The following is an 18,342-nucleotide window of genomic DNA, read 5'->3' on the forward strand; positions in this document are numbered from 1 at the left end:
CAGTTTATTTAATTAAATTAACTCTAACGAACATGAAATTGCCAATGTATTTTATTTTATTTTACTCTATTTATTTTTGTTTTTACGGTCAATAACTTAGGAATATTTTCCGAATTTATTGGAATTATTTGAGACACTCTCGGTGAATTGTTGTTAATGAGAGAATGAAATTGATGAGGGAAGAGACAAGTAGATTTTTAACAAAATCCTTTTTATTACGTGTTACCAATATCTACAGATATAACAACTAGTTATATACATTTTGTACAGTGCAATGTACCTTAAGATAAGAATAGATAAATATTTGAGAGGTGAATCTTAAAGTACTCTTCGTCCTTCTGCTCCCACATGTCGAAATGAATCATTAATAATATCCCGGACTTGGTTCTCGTGAGGAGAAAAACCATAAAAAAAGTGAGAATCTACCAGTCGCTAATGAGCTTAATTGCCGAGTTCCCTCGGGTTGAATGAAAGAGAATAATGGTGAAAATTACAATGAACATGATCAGTTGGTGGGTGTTAAAATGTTGAGCACGTTTCATGTGGCGCGTCGACGCAGAAGTACAATACTATTGTACAATTTTATGGCTGGCCCGAGACGGAGACCCAGAAGTGATACCAAATCTTCTTGAGTCAACATTAAAAATGCCTCACCGTCGATACTCTAAAAATATCCAAAAGCAGAATTTTAAAAACACACTAATACACTATAAAGAGAAAAAATTATTCCTTACAAGCAGAAATGCGCATAAATCATTAATACCACTCATGGGATACAATGGGACATTCTAAAAGGACAACAGTACATGAATCTGGAATTTTTTCTAAGTGATTCGACATTTTTCAATGTCAAAGATCATCATAATTTATTCCTGGATTCACTTCGTCCCATTCACTGGTGCAAATACAAAAAAAAATTATAATTCAATGGAAAATAGATAGTCTATCATTTTTTTTCACGTTTAATAATTGTTTGGAGGTTATTTAATGTGCAATACTCACATGCTTCCTAAAAATGCTACCAACTTCCTTGCAATTAGGCACGCTCTGGATAAACTTGATGACTTCCTCGTTGGACCATCGTCTGGGATTGGTATTCTGTTTAGCAACGACACGATTCAATACATTACTGTGTTTAGCCCAAATGTGTGGTGCATCCGGCAGTGGACTGTATCCGGGATCGTAAACGGATTGATACAGCTCGTTACGTAGTTGTTTATCAGGCATATTTGGTGCATACGTGGTGAGTGATTCACCGAATCCAGAGCTTGGAGGGCATAGAGGTTCCTCAGATATATGACGTCTAGATAACAATAGTATTATCTCTTAGAACATCTCCCCACTTTGCTCACCCATTGCAATGATTTTTTTCTTTCTTAAAATGTGATAAATATTTATGGAGGTAGTACTGACCTTTTCCTTCGTTTTCTGGATGTATGATCTTCCTCATCAGTGTTGCCATCACTTTGATGTTGCTGTTTCATTTTGCTCGATTTACTGAATTAATTAAAACAACAGATGGTTATTATTCGAGAGATATTTACGACTTAACCCACACAATTTCATGTGATTTTAAGGGTAGAAATAAGCGATAACTACAGAATTGAATAATTAAACAATTAAACCAACCTCTCGACCTCATCAAATTCATCGTACTCCTGCTTGACATCCTTCTCGCTCTTGATGTGCTTCTGCTCATGGGAGTATTTATCAGATCGATCCCTGACCCTCCACAAGTCCCCTTTGGATCTGTCGAGGGAGTCCTCGTCATAGTCACAGATTTCGTGTTTGACATTGAGTCTGTCCGTATTGAGTCTGATTTTATGGAGATTCTGGGAGGAATAGGGGCACCCAGAGGCTGAGTTATGAGTGGCAAATTTAGGACCCTTGATGTGACCAATGCCACGGCACCCAGGGGTTCCACACTCTGTCTTCTCCGCGATAATTTCAGAGGTGAGGGCGGCCTCGAGGGGATGCCCAGTTTTATTGGACCACCCAACGGGGTGAATATCCGGGGAATCGTCGTCGACCCAGTAGGCATGAGCCTCAGGCCACCCATCGAAACGAATTTTTATCATGTGATCCTTGACGTCCTCGATTGTCGCAACGCGAATTAATTGGGGCACCCTCTTGTCGACTGCCTCGAATTTCATTCCTCGCTTGAAGCCACAGGGTGGCCTCTGCTTGAAGGCTCGGGCTGGCGCTGCTACGGATCTCGTTTCTCTGAGGTATGCGTCCCAGGTGAAGGTCTTGGCGTCTTTGTAGTTGTTCGGGGGTGTCAGGCTGTGACCATTGTGATGGCACCAACCCACTGGGTGGATGTAGGGAGAACTAGCGTCTGCCCAGTAGTCATACACCTCATCCCAGGAGTCGAAGTGCACAAGAATTCGAGAGTCCATCAGACCCGCAATACTCGCTACACAGACTAGTGATGAGTGCTTACGGTCCACTGCCTCCAATTTCATTCCCACACGAAAACTCGTGGGTGGAAAAACAGCGCTTTTACTGGAAAATGCCGTTTTCGGTGCTGGTGTGGCTTTGCACGTCTTCAAGTATGCATTCCAGCTGAAATTTGTTGGCACGTAACCCTTGGGTGGGTCCAATTTATGTCCATTCTTCTCTGCCCATCCAACTGGAAAAATATCCATGGAATCTGCGTTCACCCAGAAATCAAAGTTCTCGGGATACCCATCAAAATGCAAACGTATTCGATAGCCTGAAATTGTTACCATTAGAATCTCGAATAAACAACTCAAGACCGATTCATCTATAAAATTTCAAGGGTTTACCAACTACTTCAAATACAGTCAAGATGCAGTAACGTGAGGGATGTTCAGGATCGATGCCCTCGAGTTTCATTCCAACTTTGAACAAATTCTTTCCGTATGGAAATGGATCTTTGAAGAGTTTCACTGGAGCTGCTTTCGCCTTGCAGTGCTCCAAGTACTTGGACCATGAAAATCCATGCTTTCCGGTTTGCCAGGGATACTAGAAGAATCATAATCCTTTGAATAATTTAAAAGAAAATATGCAATACAATCATTGAGTAATTCTTTGAGAGAAAATCGTCGACACGAATTTTTAACGAGAAGTGTTGATTAAAAAAGTTTTCCCCTAATACCTTGGACTCAATTTTCTCATTTTGACTCTCTTCATCCACGTTCGTCGTTGAAGTGTCTCTCGACTCCTCGTCACTTTCATATTTCATACGTTCCTCCTTCGATATCTTTTCCTTTGCCCTCGATTTTTCTTTTTCTTTCTCCTTTTCCCTTTCAATATCTTTTTCCTTATCTGTCTCGTCGATCTCAACCTCAGAGACTTTTTCCAAACCCTCCTTCAAGTTTTGCTCTTGCATGAGCATTTTCTTACGCTTTCGTTTGGCTCGCAATTCTCTGCAGAGTAAAAAAAAAATTAATCAATTATTGCTCCATAAATTATTCGATTGATGCACTGAGTGCATTGTATCGATTTAAATTTTCGTAGTGGAATCATCAATTACTTCGCTTCCTTCTCCTTTTTTATTCTCAGCTGTTTTTTCACTGCTATCATTTCAGTGCATGCTGGGCTACACGATATTGGACTTTCAAATTCAGCCGCCATTCCGTAACAACCACAACTCTCGCAACAGTATAAAGTATCGGCACTGACTGATTGTCGAGATTTTTTATCTTCATCTGCAATGAAAAGAGAATCGAATGAATAGGAATGATGCTTATCGGGTCTATTTGTGTGATTTAAAATTCAAAATATTTTACTCACTTTTCTTATCATTCGTCGCAGTGACAGCAACCGATTTTGATGAATTTCGGGATAGAAAAACGTTCTCCTTATCCCCATTGCTATGTTTATCCTGTTTGGAATTTTCATCCTCATCCACCACCTCCATCATACCAAACTCGTTGATGAGAAACTACAATGAAATTACGCTCTATTGTTTACAGAATAAAAAATAATCGGTCCCTTCTTATTTTTCTTCTTTAAATATATTGCACAAGCAAATAAAACAGTTCGAAGAAAATTCATATTTATAAAGGAATATATTCCCCGAAGAAGAATATTTCCTCAAATAACTTCATATTCACCTTTAAACTACTTCCAGGCAATGATCCCACTCCATCCTTCCAGTCCAGGGCCTTAGCAGCATCGAAATTTGGATCGCTATGATTCCCATTAATGATGTCCTTGATATCCTCGCAGTTGCTGCCATTGGTCTTCTCATTTTTCCTCTCTTTATCGCCCCCGGAAGTCCCCCCACTACTCGTGGAAGTTTTAACCACTTCGATTTTAACGTCATCATCCACCAAAGACTTCCTCCTGATCTTATCCTCTCCCTGCACAACTTTTATCAGAGTAATCTCGTCGTCATTCAATTTCTTCCCACCGTCCTGGTCCACTTCTGGACTGCTGACAGAGTAACTGATGTCCATACTGTCCTGATTCTTCGGAAACGTCTGCTTCTTGGGTCGTTTCTCAGTGGATCCTCTCAGGATGTTGCTGATCGTTTTTTTTCGTTTCTCCGAGGGTTGCATCGTATCATCTTTCTTTGGAATTGGTGTTATTACTGCGGAGTCTGGATTTTCTGTTATTTTTATACTGTCTGGTGAATTGCTCGTGTTTTTGTTGACATTCAGGAGACTCATCTTCGTAATTGGGTGCAGAGGGGGTGGATAGGGGGTTGCATTTGTGGCTTTGGACTCCCGCAGCACTAGAATTACAAGATTTTTTGGGGGTAAGCTGAGGGGAGAGATTGTGTGGAAAGTGTATGCGAGGATTGGTTTGATAGCACAGCAACCATTGAGGAGCTGCCAGTGAGAAATTCTTCCGGTGAAATTCGTGGAAATGAAATTTGTTTGAACATTCTTGTGCTCCCATTGTTGTTCCCATTTCCAGATATTTTTAAATTGGAGAAGTTGAATAAATAATCAATTATAAAAATACGTTAAATAAATACTGTGGAAAAAATAGTAATTTCAAAGAATAAAGTATTTTATGAAAATGTAATTATCATTAGCAAAAATTAGGGGTAATTTGGTTTGGTTTTTCATAAAAGATCAAAAATATTGTAATCACAAATTTCTCTGCAGAATCTCCCCCTGGGCATTCCCAACATCGTTATTTGATCATCGACTCACCTGCGAAGGTTCCTTTGCTATCACTAATTTGACCATGGCTGAAATGTAGGTTCAACGTACTTTGTTTGCTGGCTCCAGTCGACTGAGGAATAGACACTGGTAAAATAAGATTTGCCATGTGCTTCTGAGGCTGGGATTGTGAGACTGGTGTAGTGCAGGTCGATGTCTGGCCAATGCCAGAAATCATTGGGGTTATCACCAATTTTGGTTTTTGCATTTGAGGTGCAGGGATGCCACCTAAATTCCAAACAAACAAATCAAATTGCACTGATAATTATTCTCCATTCAAATAAAGATCAATCAATAATGATTAATAATTTTACCAGCAGGAATTACGACGGACTCCCTCGTTTTATTGGGCTTGATGAATGTCCCCAGATATGCAAAAGTGTGTTTTCCACTTGATGATTGAGTGGCAGCGCCAGTTCCTGCACTATTCAAAGGCAAAATCTGTGCATTTGGTGTATTAGGTTTCCTCAGAAGAATGTGCTTCTGTCCCTGATTCTGAGGTGCAGTATTTACATTTCCTATTGGATGTCTAATGACTATGTGTTGTTTATTCTGAGGCAGATTGACTGGACTGGAGCTTTGGATGAAAACTTTATTCTGGTTCGCAACGAGCTGCTGACAAGGGAAACGAGTGAAGTGGAATTATTGAGATGAATAGAATAATTCAGAATCGAGTAACAGCATTAAAAATAAATAATTATAGGAAACTCACTGGAGTGCTTATGGGGTTAATTATCGCAGCCAACTGCGACTGATTACTTGCCAGCAAGGGCTGATTTGTGGTAGGTGACTGACCAGTTCCTAATTTATTCTGTTGAATGTACAATAGTGGCATAACGTGTGTGCTATGATCATCAGCTGGCTGTACCTCAATGCTACCACTCTGTCCGTCCTCAACTACAATCTCTTCATTCATCCTATTGACAAATAAAAAGCATTCCACCACCATCAATCATCACTAATTTATCAACTGTGGGAATAAAATCTGATAATGTCAAGATTTTTGGAGAAAATATCGAAAGATTTTTGTTGGTTATTAAGAAACATTGATAATTTAATTATTTCGACTGCAATGAATGTGGAATGAGAAATATTGGCTTTGCAATTGTAATTCGAAAATCGAACAAGAAACAATGGGAACCTTCTAGTAAAGTATTTGAATAATAAATTTAATTTTATCCAGGGAAACCTCAGCTCAATGAAGAATTATATGAATTATTTGTTCAATTAATCTCCAACCGATTACGATATCACCTCTCATTGTCGAGTACTTCTACAAAATTTCCAAAGAACTGTAAAAATTTTCCTAACGCCTCCAGCTGATCTCCAATAAAATCCCGAGGATTCCCAAATAATCTCAAAAACTGGAGAAAGCAAAATGTCTCCTCGAAAATCAAAACCCCATAAAAAAATTTCCCAGATGTGCTCATCAGCAGCGAACAAGCTCCCAGATAATCCGAATCAATAAAAAAAATCGCCCGGACAAAGGCATCGCCTCACCTATCAAGACCTCAACCTGATTGTGACCCCGAAAAAAAATCAAAAAAAAAATCAAAGAAACGTACCATCCACGTGCACCACAGAATTACCTCAATCCCAAGATTCCACTGCCAGTGAGTAACTAATCACCATCCTAATGACTCCTTGAATCCCCGAAAAACAGAATTTCGAATGGCCCGCCAAGAGAACCCCAACGAACAGCGATAACGCATGCAGCCCTCAACACCCCGGGGTAAAAATCCTCTACCCTCCCAAAAACAACTGCATCAAAACCCCAAAACAATTTTGTTACATGAAAATAAAGCCCGAATTAACCCGGCGATAAGATTGCCGCACGCAACATAGACGAGAGTTTATACCCTAAAATAATTCCTATCCGAAGCCCCAACAGTCCCACGATTATTTCACTTCAATTATAACAATAGAACAAACCCAAACCCCTCGTTTCATTGAATTACTCCTGATAATCGTAATTCAACCAATCAGGTTAAATAATTTCCACGATCTATTAATTGATAAACACTAAGTTTAAGGATAAACTTTGAGACACCATTTGAGCATTCGAGTTCTTGCTCTCTTATGCTCAAGTCCAGTTCTCATCGACCACTCGTATGACTCTTGCAAGTTGACACCTTTTACAATGGCAATGTAATTACAATGAGTATGAGTACTAATTTTACAATCCGGAATTATTCGAATTAATCACCCGACGAGACGAAAGACTGCAGGAGGTACCGGAAAGGAAAATTGTCGTTTTTAATTTGTGTAATTTTTAGGGAGACTGTTGGATAACTTCATGCGAATCCTCCTGAATCATCAATTTTCTGTTCCCCATTTCCACCAATGGCAATCTCTTCCCCAGAGTGACGTCACACTGACGTTCAACTCCCATTGGTCGATAGTGATTTCACCAGCCGGAGACTGGCGTGTTCCTCTTTAAAATGCTTTTTCTGTTAAACCCACTATTGTTTAGAATAATTGTTGCTCCCTGGGGTGGCGATGTTGCCATGATTTTGGATGATTTTTGGAGCTTCCTCTGGGACTGAAGCGGAGTCCTTTCGCCTCTGGAGATGATTATCGACTATTGGCGGGTAAATCGGCTCAATGTTAACCTCTAAAGTATAGAAGAGCGTTGGATTACCCGATATTCCATGTAATTACAGGGGACTTCATCAGCGATTATCGAGGGCCAATCGATCCACTGAATTTTTCCATTTTTTCAACCCTCACATCGACCATTTTTTAATTCATTAATTATGCAATTTGAAAGTCTGCAATTTTCTCAGTGGAGATAAAACAACGAAATGATGAACGTATTTTTCCACCTGAGACCGGAAAATCGGTGGAAAAACTCGGAGTGCTTATCGCATTTAATGATTTATTTATTAAAGATTGGAGAAAGTGCAGAATTGGAAATATCGCGGTGTATGACATACTCGTTTGTTTTGACACTGAGGGTGAGTATTTATTTTTATTGGGGATTAATAAATAATGACTAAATCATATGTGCGTTATTTTAATAATTGATAACATTCCATTAGTGTTCGGTAGTCACGATGTGGCTTTCGTCTATTTTTTGTTTTAGTTATTCTGGTAATTGGGGGTGAATCGTGTAATGAATATTAAATTTACTATCGATTAAACGAATCGGTGGAATAATTTGTGCACATAATGTCGGATAATGCGTGGAATGGAACTAGTACTGCGTTTTTGTTCGGCGAACTGAGAAGATATAGAAGCTGAAGGCATATAGTCTATCCGCAAACGAATGCCCAGTCGAATTTCGGTTGACAATTCCTTTCGTCAATCAGCTGTTTGCCATTTAAATTATCATTCACCTCGACTCTTTGAACTTTATTCTAAGCGATTGAGTTATCTGTACTCACCCCACTCACCGCAAATGTTATATATTTTCCGAATAATATAATGATAAACTCACGTTTTGAAGTTACCAGTCGCCATCATCCAAGTACAGAAACAATACTGTAAGCGCGCAGGCGCGACACTTTGGACAGCTCCGGACTTTTCGAGGCTTAAGGGCCGATTTACACGAGATTTTTTGTATTATACTGTACATATAATGAGTAATTACCCAGGAAAATAATCGAGGATGGAATTATCGAACGATTGCCATTTTTTTTTTTTGCATTTTTCTCGATTTTCATGTTACAACCCCAAATTTTTGATTCGCCATCTCTTGGCTGAATTATATTAATATTGATATTAATATTGATATTAATATGGATTTCACACTGCGTTGAGCCCAACAAATTTTTCCTAATCTAATTTACTCCTGTCAAGTATTTATTTATGCAGATGATTGTTTCTATTGGAAACGTGTGAATTTTCAGGCACTGGGAAATTTATTTGGCGAAAGCAATTCTCTTCTCAGTGATTGCATAATTATTCATCAATACGCCATAATAGAGTAAATAAATAAATCAAATTAATCGAATTGAACAAAAAAAAAACGATTACGTAGGAAAATATAAAAAAATCGTTTTCACCAGAAATTAAATCCACTCCATAAAACTCTCGGACTGTCACCTAAACTCAATAATTTCCCTGACAAATCAGTAATTATAAAAAATATTAAATTCCAGTGCACCACCCCCTCGCCCCCGCCGAGCCAAAATCGTAATTTCAAAAAAAGTGCCAACTCTGGCGCATGCGCGGGTGGCACGCGCCTCAAAGCCTCAAAACTCCGACCAAAAAAAAAAGAATTCCATCCATCTCGAATCTCGAAAAATAACGCCAACAAGTTATCACCAAGTATCCATAAGAAATCCAATTAAATTCCCCCACATAATCCCATGGAAATTTTCTCCTTCATTTATTGGTTACGTCCCACGCATTGGCGTACACTCGAAAAAATTGAACTAAAACATCACCCCCTCCCTCCAGCTGATCACATATCATCTCCCTGTGTTTATCAAAAATAAAGCGAACCCAGTGGCATTCAAATGTCAACGACGGATTACTCCGCAACATTGTCATCAATTCCATCTTCGTTGATGCAATAATAAAAACAAGTGACTGCATTCCGTGGAATTCTAGTGAATTCCGTTGGCTGTCTAAATCGGTGAGTTCACTATTCCCTCGATGTCAATAAATGTCTGACTATTCGGCTAATTGCGATCCAATAAAAAAGAATCAAGCGTTCTCTCCCGATAAATTTTTTGGTGTCTGTTTGCTGAGTTATGGCAGAAAAAACGGGATATTCTGTCGGAATATAACCATTTGAGTGTTTCGTGTTCCAGGTAAAAATAGAATACACTTGACAGCATGGGAAATGTCCTCAATAATGGCGAGAACAATGACGATCTAGTGGACATATTGTGTCTGTTGCGGTACATAAAGACAAAAAGAGTTGAAAGGGTTTTTCGGGCTGTTGACAGGGGCGATTATGTCCTTGCATCTCACCGAGATGGGGCTTACAAGGATGTCTCGTGGAAAATTGGCAATATTCATTTGTCTGCACCGTGTGTTTACTCCCAGGTCATGGAGGGCCTTTCACTGGAGGCTGGACTGAGTTTTCTCAATGTGGGGTCAGGCACGGGGTACCTCAGCACCATGGTAGGATTAATACTTGGTGAGTTTGGAGTCCCCTGGGAATAAAACGTCATAAAAAATTCAGGATATGGATTAATCCTTCGTCCAGTCACAATAAATTCGGGAATTTTTTTCGGATTTATTCCAGGAATCATGCAATTACTGTTTTCATTGCAGGTCGACATGGGATTAATCATGGAATCGAATTGAATAAGGACTGCATGGAGTACGCTTATGAGAGGCTCGAGGAATTCAAACGAAAATCGTTGGCGTTGAATGAGTTCGATTTTTGCGAGCCAGTCTTTATGCATGGAAATTTTCTGCGAGTAATTCCTCATCAACAGTACGACAGAGTGTACTGTGGTGCAGCTTGTCCAGAGTCTCACGAGGCCTTTATAAAGCAGTTTGTAAAAATTGGTGGAGTCCTGGTGATGCCCTATAAGGATCACTTGTTGAGGATTGAGCGAGTGGACACAGATACCTGGAGGCACAAGGCAATGCTTCCAGTGGCTTTCGCTGGTTTGGTCATTCCCAAAGACGACGACCAAACGATTCTCCATTTACCTTTCTCAGAGCCCCTACTCCTTCAAGACCTCTGCCGATGCTCCATTCGTTCTCACCTGCGTGATATAATCTGGCAGGAGCATCCAGAGCTGGAGTCTAAGTATCCAATAACTTCGGACACGAGTAGACACCAAAGCCCCACCCCAATTCTACCCTTGAATAATCATGTGCAGTCTTACGAGGGCTCAGGCAGTCACAACTCGACTGAAGACGAGGAGGAAACAGGTACATCTAGCAGGACTCGTCTCCTGGTTTACCTGGACGCGCTCACTCCAAAACCACCGTCGAGTCTTCCCGAATTTGACGTCAGCGACGACGAGGAACAGGAAGACGTCAGAAAGTCCTCTGGTAGGACCAAAAAAATTTCCATTGACTCGATGAATTCATCCTCGTCTTCATCCTCCTCCTCCTCCGACCAAGAGAAGGAGAAGATTCATTGGGAAGGGGAAATGGAGGATGCTGAGGAGCTAATGGTCGTTGACGAGACTGAATCGAATTCAATTCCAAATTCTCATGATGATGAGTCAAAGGCATTTTCCAATGGAAACGAGCCCTTGTCCAGTGAACAAGAGGGACTGAGTGCAGAGCACTCCCAGAGGGATAAAAATGAGAGCTCGTGCGATGTTGAACGTCTCCAGAGATTGCTGGGTGATGGGTCAAGCAGCACTGATAATCATTTGTCACAATCAGGAAGCAGTTCACCGAATAAAAATCGTGAGACCCAGGGTTGTGAGAGGTCTTTCAAAAGAGACAACCAGAATAAATCGGATAAATCACTGAATGCTGGTGAGGGAACGAGCTCCGAGAGGTGTGACTTCCCGAGTCCAGCGAAAAAGAAGAAGTGGAGGAAGTTGTTGTCGAGGGAGGAACTCGAGGGGAACGTGGGCACATCCAAGTGGTCCCCCACGAATTCCAGGGACTCCAGCAGAACTGATTCCAGCAAAGTCGAGACGCCAGACTGGAATTCTCTGATGAGCTTCAGCGATGACGAGGACACGAGTGCCAAGACGTCGAGTAAAAATCCAAAACTCAATGGAATTCACAATTTCGTTTGGGATTCACTGTTTGGTCTCGATATTCATACGAGTGGAAATGAGGGGCCATCGTCTCAGTCTCAACAGTCACCGGATAATCCCAGAAATGGACCTCAACAAGTATTCGCTCATAATGTTCATGCGAATAACCTGGAGGAACAGATGAGGAGGAAAATTCGGGCACTACCCCTCCCCGTGTCTCTGCAGCGGTACATAAATTATAACAGACCCCTGTAGGCTAGTCAATGGGTACGAACCAACAATAAATTTATATCCTAAATTTATCAAGATAACTGTACAAATTTCCGGAAATAAAATACTACAATTTTATTTGTCATGGATTTAGAGTACATTTACATAATATTCTCAGTTAAAATAAAATTCATGAAAAAATCCCAATTATCGTTTTTTCTTAATTAAAAATCGCAAAGAATCCTTCATTTCGTTACTAATGCATAAAGTAAAACTTCTCCTCGCGTGTACCCCATAATTTTCCAGCACATCTCCCGAACTTCAGTTTGAGAAGTAATTCGGATTAAAAAAGTTCATTCTCCGGGAGTCGTAGTGACAATAAATTCCCACATACCAGACCGTACCAAAAACCAAACATTCCCAACCCGCATTAAAAAACCAACTTTACCCACTCCTCAAAAGAAGCCCCCCAAAAAAAATAATCTGAAATTAATTTCAAATGAATTAATCCCCTTATCAGTGATTCAGTGAGGGGGAAATAAGTGGTTCAGTGACCCCGAAAAGTGATTTCCCATCAATCCAAGAAGAAATGAGCCGATAAGAACCGAGGACGTCTACAAATGAACCTCAAACAACTCATCTAATTGCAATAAATCCCATCTAATGCACCTAAGCTCCCCCCAGGATTGCCCTCCCCCTTCTCTCAACCCCCTCCCCCTGTACAGAGTGTGCAATGTGTACCCGGCGCGATTGGGGTTGCGCGGAGGGAAACTGCCGGTGTGGAAAGCTAACGCCCAACCACAAAGCCCAGTCGGTGTGTACACCATCTAGGCGCACATCATCATTATCTGTCTCATTTTTTCCCCTCGCAATCGCACCGTAAAAAAATAAAAAATAAAAAAAAAAAACAAAACGGGACAAAAGTCATTCCTCATCACCACTTAATCCACATTATTAAATCGTCTCATCCAATTTGTCGTGCACCCTTATAGAAAAAAAAAAGAAAGTACAGCTGGGGAATAACATGCGGACTGCATGTACTTGAATAATAAATAGCTGTGGGAGGGGGGGGCGGGGTAGAGATTATTTGATGATGTATTTAATCCTGATCGCGGGGCCGACGTACTTGTTTCGAAGAATAACAAAACGTTGCGTTGACGCAACTTGATTCGAATGGACTCATGTGTTTTATATTTATCGCTGGACATGCTAGACTGAATGCTCACCCGGTGGAATGATGAATGGAAATGTAAGTAGTGAAGTAGTGGATATTTTAATGAGCATGTCTCTGCGTAATTGCTCCCCGTTGGATTATGCATTCTGTTTTTGGGGGGTTGGGAATTCGGGTGTTATGAATATCGGTGGGGATGAATTCTGGTGAATACATTTATTTGGGTAATAATGTGGAGAGTTTCGGGGTTGGGGGATTTTTTATTATGATGTAGGAATTAAGAGGGTGAGGGGGTGGTTCTGGCTTTGGGGATGGGAATGGTAATTATTTATTTATTTATTTATTCTCGAGGGACGTAATTGGGGTGATTTGGGGAGTCACTTTCTCTTTGTTGGAGTTCTTTTTACATCTGTATTTGCATTTCTTTTTAGAGCGTAATTGTACGGAAGGGGTGGGAATTTTAATTAGGGCTTTTTTAGGGAAGTAATTCGAGGGTATTCACTTCGTTTTTTGGTGTGTTTTTTAGGGGGTGTTTTGTGATTTTGGAGGGATTCGGTTTTGGGGATGTTTGGGTTGGGGGTTAAGGGGGAATTTGTAATATATTCTGGATTGTAAAGTTAGGACGGATTTTGGTGGATACAGTTATTTCGCGAATTTTGAGATTAAGGGGCACTCTGGGTTGAGGCTTTTGGATTAGTTCTAGGACTTTTTTAGGAGATTAGGAGCTATGAGTTTCACGGTTGAATAGAGCTGTAGAGAAATTCTAAAGGTCTATGAATTTTCAGTGTTATTCTGCAGGTGAAAAACTTGTGCTGATTCTGGATATAATTCTTTGCGGGGATAATTCGATTTTTAGTTACGTTTTAATGGCAGTGGAAAAATTGAGTCGATACATATTGCAATCGGATTTATAGATGGGATTAGAATGGATTTTGGTGAATTCGTTTATTGAGTAATTCCTGGATTAAAGGGTGTAAAAATAATAATTCCTCAATTTTTTTCTGGCCATTTTTTTATTACAAATTTCACACATGAATGGAGAGGTAAATTACGCGAGTAAATGTCAATTCATTGAGATAAAAAATGAGGATCAACAATTCTGTTGGCGTTCCTTTATTTATTGAACTCATGGCGTTCTTTGAAAATAATTAAATCACTCGACTAGCTTTTATTCACCTTTTCCAGTTCTGTTTTCATTACAAACGAATAAACAAATTGTGTCGGGACACAAGAGTCTCGAGGAATAATTAACAATGTTATTAACAATTGACGAGTGATGTTAATTCATTAAATCGATTGACTCTCGGTCAAGTTACCTACAAAATATTCAATAACCACTAGTCCATATCACATTCCAACTCCAGCTTAAACTACTGAAACATCCAATAAATATTTCACTCATCCCTAATAACTCCTATTTTTCTAATTAATTGTTTACTTTTTTAAAAAACAATACTCGCATTTCCTGGGATTTTTTATTTCTACAATGACATTAATTGGGTTTATTTTATTCAGTTAAAACATTTCTCTATTGAAATACTAATGAACAATTTTTTATTCGTTCCTGCGGTTTAATTTCTGTACTATAGTACTCTACGAAACTGATGGAGTAATTGAGCCCAGGGCCATTGATAAAAAAGCGTCAGACCTCAGAATCTAATTGAATATTTAATGATGTCAACAATATGAAATACCTCGGGGTTTTCCTACTGATAATTCAGTCGCTGTGTTTAATTCATTAAATTAAAAACTCTTCAGATGAGAGATTGTGGTAATTGTCTCCGCATGACATTCGTCCCCCAAATTTAAAAACTAGAATTATGAATGAACAGTGGTGGAGTATGAAGAAACTCAATTTTCACTATAAATCAGAGCTCCATGGATAATTCAATCTCAAATCCAATCTGAAATTTTCCAGTATTGCAAATTGGCATGTAACTGTCAATTGAGTTTCCAGAAATTTCCCAAGGTGTGCCCTTGATAACTCTCAACCGAGCATTTAATATTTGTTGAATTAATAATTACAAACACGTACCCAATTGAATTTGAATATTCTCAACTGAACTCGTACACTATTTTATTCTGAAATTCGAGCTCTAAAATGTTCAATGAAAATTCAAGGAACATCTCACAATAAATTGATGGAAAGGGTTATTATTAAAATATTGATGAGAGTCCATTAAAAATTGCCATGCAGACTATTTTAAAAGGTACTGACACGTGAAAAATATTCTCTTGAGACGAGATTTTTTTTCCAAGTGCTCAAAGCTTCAAGGCATTTCATTCGAATCGCTTGGCTGAGCTTTTCCCCAGTTTTACGACGTTCTTGATCAGAATAATTATGTTTTACATTCATGGTTACTACAAAAATCTCAATGAATCAAAAAAAAATCTCATAAAAAATTCCATTCAATTTATCCGTGGAGTTTGAAAGATTTTTATTGGAGTTGAGAAATTATTTTATTCGATTTTTATTGGAATATTTCATGGAAAATTAGACGGCAATGATTATCAGCTAGAGAATAGTCAATAATTTCGAATTATTTTAAATAAATCAGTTGCTTTTATCCTAGGAATTGACACAATAAAATCGAGACAGAATAAATTGCCCAGAAACAACTGTATTAATTAGTATTCATTATTAATAAGAATATTTTTCATGCTCTTCTCTTCAATTTTACTCCATCAATATTTTTCCCCACCAAAAGATAAGTTAAATGGCAAGGAATAATCTAAAACGTAAAGAAATATAAATTCTCCACAAAATTCGATGAAGAAAAACTCTCCATGGGATTTTTTTGATAACCAGAATTCACCCCTAAATTTCCTGAACTCCTGATTGTGAAAAATCATCAGATAGTCTTAGATTGTATGAAAAACTTTCTGAAAATGTGTTTATCAATAAAAATCTCATTAACGTTCCAGGCAAACACTAGAATGACCAACTCCTGGATCAATTATCCCATCTTGATAGCAACTTTCAGCGTTCTGGCGAGTCCAACGGACGTTGGATTCTGCGGTGGTCATTTAATGTCGCCAAGAGGAATAATTCAAACGCCAAACTTTCCTGGACCATTTTCGGTGCCCATTAAGTGTCACTGGGTGATAGACGCGTCGGACATACCATTTGGCAACAGCTCCATCGTCATTTATCTGACTCAGCTGTACGTCTACAAAGGATTAAAATTCACCGAATACGCCTATTACGAGTCGGACAGTGTAAATTTTGGTGGTATCATCATCAAAGAAGTTACGGAGAGCAATATTTTTGAATACCGATGGTTCAAAACATACAGACCATTTCTCGTTATTGACTTTCAACTGGAGAGACTTGAGGGGAATCACGTACGAGTTCTTCATGATCTTCTCGATGTTTATGGCTTCAATGTCACGTACGAAGTGACGGAGGCAGATGCCAACCCAAATTCCTGCACGGTTAGGGACTGCTCTTTTGCGGGAAATTGCATACTCGATGGCACCTACGGGTAAGTATCTGAATAATTCAAGTTTTTGTGGTTTTGAAGTCTCGCCAAGATATAACAGACGAAAGAACAAAACCTTTTCGGGTCACTTTTTACTCTCCTCTGTTATTCAGGGTGTGAAAATTTACATTGAAATTTGTATAGAGTATCACTATTTCTGTGCTCACTCAATCTGATACATTTGCATTCACAAGAAATTCAATCTCAATATTAACCAATTGATGAATAATATATATTAATATATTCTTGGGGCTCTGCATTGCATTGTCTGTGAGGAAACTCATGTAATATCTTGAAAGCTAAGGGAAAAATCCTCGAGCAATTCGGAATGTTTCTGGGCGAGAGGAATTTCGTTTCTACCAGTCGCCTTTCTACTTTGCCCCTCAAAAATTTCTCCATGCAAAACGAAAATTCAATGTACTTTTGATCTGAGGAATTTGTATGATAAAGGCATATCCGCTTGTCGTTTTCATTGTCGAACAGTATCTTTTGCACAATGTGTTTATTTTTTTTTGTGGGAATAGAGAGGAAAGCTGCATCTCACTCCAATCACACCTTTCATTGCTGTCTCAGTACGAGACATTTGCATTCTCGAAATTCAATTGCAGTATTAAGGAATTATTGAATAATATATTTTGGGGGTTGTATTGATTCTAATAAAAAAACCCGGAATATCTTGAAAGCTATTCTGATACAGAGAAAAAATCCTGAAACCAATGGGAACGTAGAAATTTATATTTTTGCAACGAAAAAAATTATGCGAATGCATTAGAGAGAACTCTAGGAATTAACAATTTATTGATATTAATTCCTTAGTATTTATTTCCTTCAAAGTATTTCTGTTTCATGATATAAGTCGTTCTCTAAGTAACAAGAGAATGTTTTTTTATTCTCATCGCATTTTCTAGTAGTGTCTTAATGCAACATTTGCATTCCCAAGAAATTGAATCTCAATATTAAGGAATTGCTGAATAATATATTTTGGACGGTTGCGCTTTACTGGCTGCTAGAGAATTCGTGCAATATCTTGAAAGCCACCCTGATAGAGGAAAAATTCTCAAACAAACCGGAATTGAACAGAAATGGCATCTCATTTCCAGCACTCGTGTACCTACTCTGGTTAAAAAAAAATATTTCCATCCAAAACAAAAATCCGATGCCTCTCGATCCTTCCGTATTTATCTCAAACGCCCATGCAAATCACAACAATCGACTACACTCAGGGATATTGATTAAAAAATAATTGAGGGCAATAATATTTTGACAGTATAATACTTCTGCCCAGTAAACAATTTAAACCATAATCCTTAAACCTGTAATATTTTTAAAAATAATATGACTACATCGTAATATCTCGACTCGTAAAATTTTCCTGGCTTTTTCATCAAGTAATATATTTACATTATAATATGTTGACTTGTAATATCATCTGGAATATATGGAGGGATAATATTATTATTGAATAGAATTGAGAGCACCGACTGAACCTAATCATTAACGAATAATTAATAAATAATCTGGAAAAACTGAGATTGCAGCGAGTTCTATGTGTTAATTTTCCCCAGGTCGTTTAGCTGTCACTGTTTCGAGAAATTTAGTGGTGAAAAATGCTCTCACGGTCCACTCTGCATGGATGACAAACGAGACACCATGTGCAGAAATGGTGGTACCTGCAAGTATGTAATAGCCCCATTGTCACAAAACTC

At 38.8% G+C, this 18,342-nt stretch overlaps 3 protein-coding genes across 5 annotated transcripts in view; 2 read left to right on the top strand and 1 right to left on the bottom strand.

The window, feature by feature from the left end:
* Nucleotides 1-147: 147 nt before the first annotated feature.
* l(3)mbt (lethal (3) malignant brain tumor) lies at nucleotides 148-8,612 on the bottom strand. 2 transcript variants are annotated; one of them, XM_011306690.1, is made up of 13 exons: nucleotides 8,581-8,612; nucleotides 5,854-6,058; nucleotides 5,456-5,753; nucleotides 5,133-5,369; nucleotides 4,083-4,705; nucleotides 3,760-3,910; nucleotides 3,500-3,674; nucleotides 3,122-3,392; nucleotides 2,790-2,988; nucleotides 1,630-2,716; nucleotides 1,414-1,497; nucleotides 1,003-1,303; nucleotides 148-664 (listed from the first exon to the last, which is right to left on the bottom strand). In XM_011306690.1, exons 1-13 carry the CDS (start codon nucleotides 8,604-8,606, stop codon nucleotides 539-541), a joined length of 3,783 nt encoding a protein of 1,260 aa, XP_011304992.1. In that variant the 5' UTR covers nucleotides 8,607-8,612; the 3' UTR covers nucleotides 148-538. The 2 variants fall into 2 exon arrangements, with proteins under 2 accessions (XP_011304992.1, XP_011304993.1); XM_011306691.1 differs by lacking the exon at nucleotides 8,581-8,612 and adding an exon at nucleotides 8,528-8,548 and having other exon boundaries at nucleotides 149-664; nucleotides 5,456-5,756.
* A 745-nt stretch (nucleotides 8,613-9,357) lies between these two features.
* On the top strand, nucleotides 9,358-12,132 carry LOC105267678 (uncharacterized). The gene is made up of 3 exons (XM_011306692.1): nucleotides 9,358-9,723; nucleotides 9,902-10,233; nucleotides 10,371-12,132. The coding sequence occupies exons 2-3, from the start codon at nucleotides 9,927-9,929 to the stop codon at nucleotides 12,026-12,028; spliced, it is 1,965 nt and encodes a 654-aa protein (XP_011304994.1). The 5' UTR covers nucleotides 9,358-9,723; nucleotides 9,902-9,926; the 3' UTR covers nucleotides 12,029-12,132.
* A 968-nt stretch (nucleotides 12,133-13,100) lies between these two features.
* Nucleotides 13,101-18,342, top strand: part of LOC105267680 (uncharacterized) — a 28,249-nt gene continuing 23,007 nt past the window's right edge. The window contains exons 1-3 of one of the 2 annotated variants that reach the window (XM_011306695.1): nucleotides 13,101-13,232; nucleotides 16,080-16,639; nucleotides 18,202-18,312. In XM_011306695.1, the coding sequence (XP_011304997.1) occupies nucleotides 13,218-13,232; nucleotides 16,080-16,639; nucleotides 18,202-18,312 (686 nt within the window). In that variant the 5' untranslated portion in view covers nucleotides 13,101-13,217. Of the gene's footprint in view, nucleotides 13,233-15,839; nucleotides 16,640-18,201; nucleotides 18,313-18,342 lie in introns of those variants that run through there. The other variant, XM_011306697.1, reaches the window with a different exon arrangement.

Source organism: Fopius arisanus, unplaced genomic scaffold, assembly GCF_000806365.1.
Source record: "Fopius arisanus strain USDA-PBARC FA_bdor unplaced genomic scaffold, ASM80636v1 scaffold00049, whole genome shotgun sequence".
Classification (NCBI taxonomy): domain Eukaryota; kingdom Metazoa; phylum Arthropoda; class Insecta; order Hymenoptera; family Braconidae; genus Fopius; species Fopius arisanus.

Excerpts from the sequence above, each read along its gene's own strand:
- LOC105267678 (XM_011306692.1), top strand. The coding sequence starts at position 9,927 with ATGGGAAATGTCCTCAATAATGGCGAGAACAATGACGATCTAGTGGAC. Across the intron at positions 10,234-10,370 it reads CATGGTAGGATTAATACTTG|GTCGACATGGGATTAATCAT; the intron begins GTGAGTTTGGAG and ends TTTTCATTGCAG.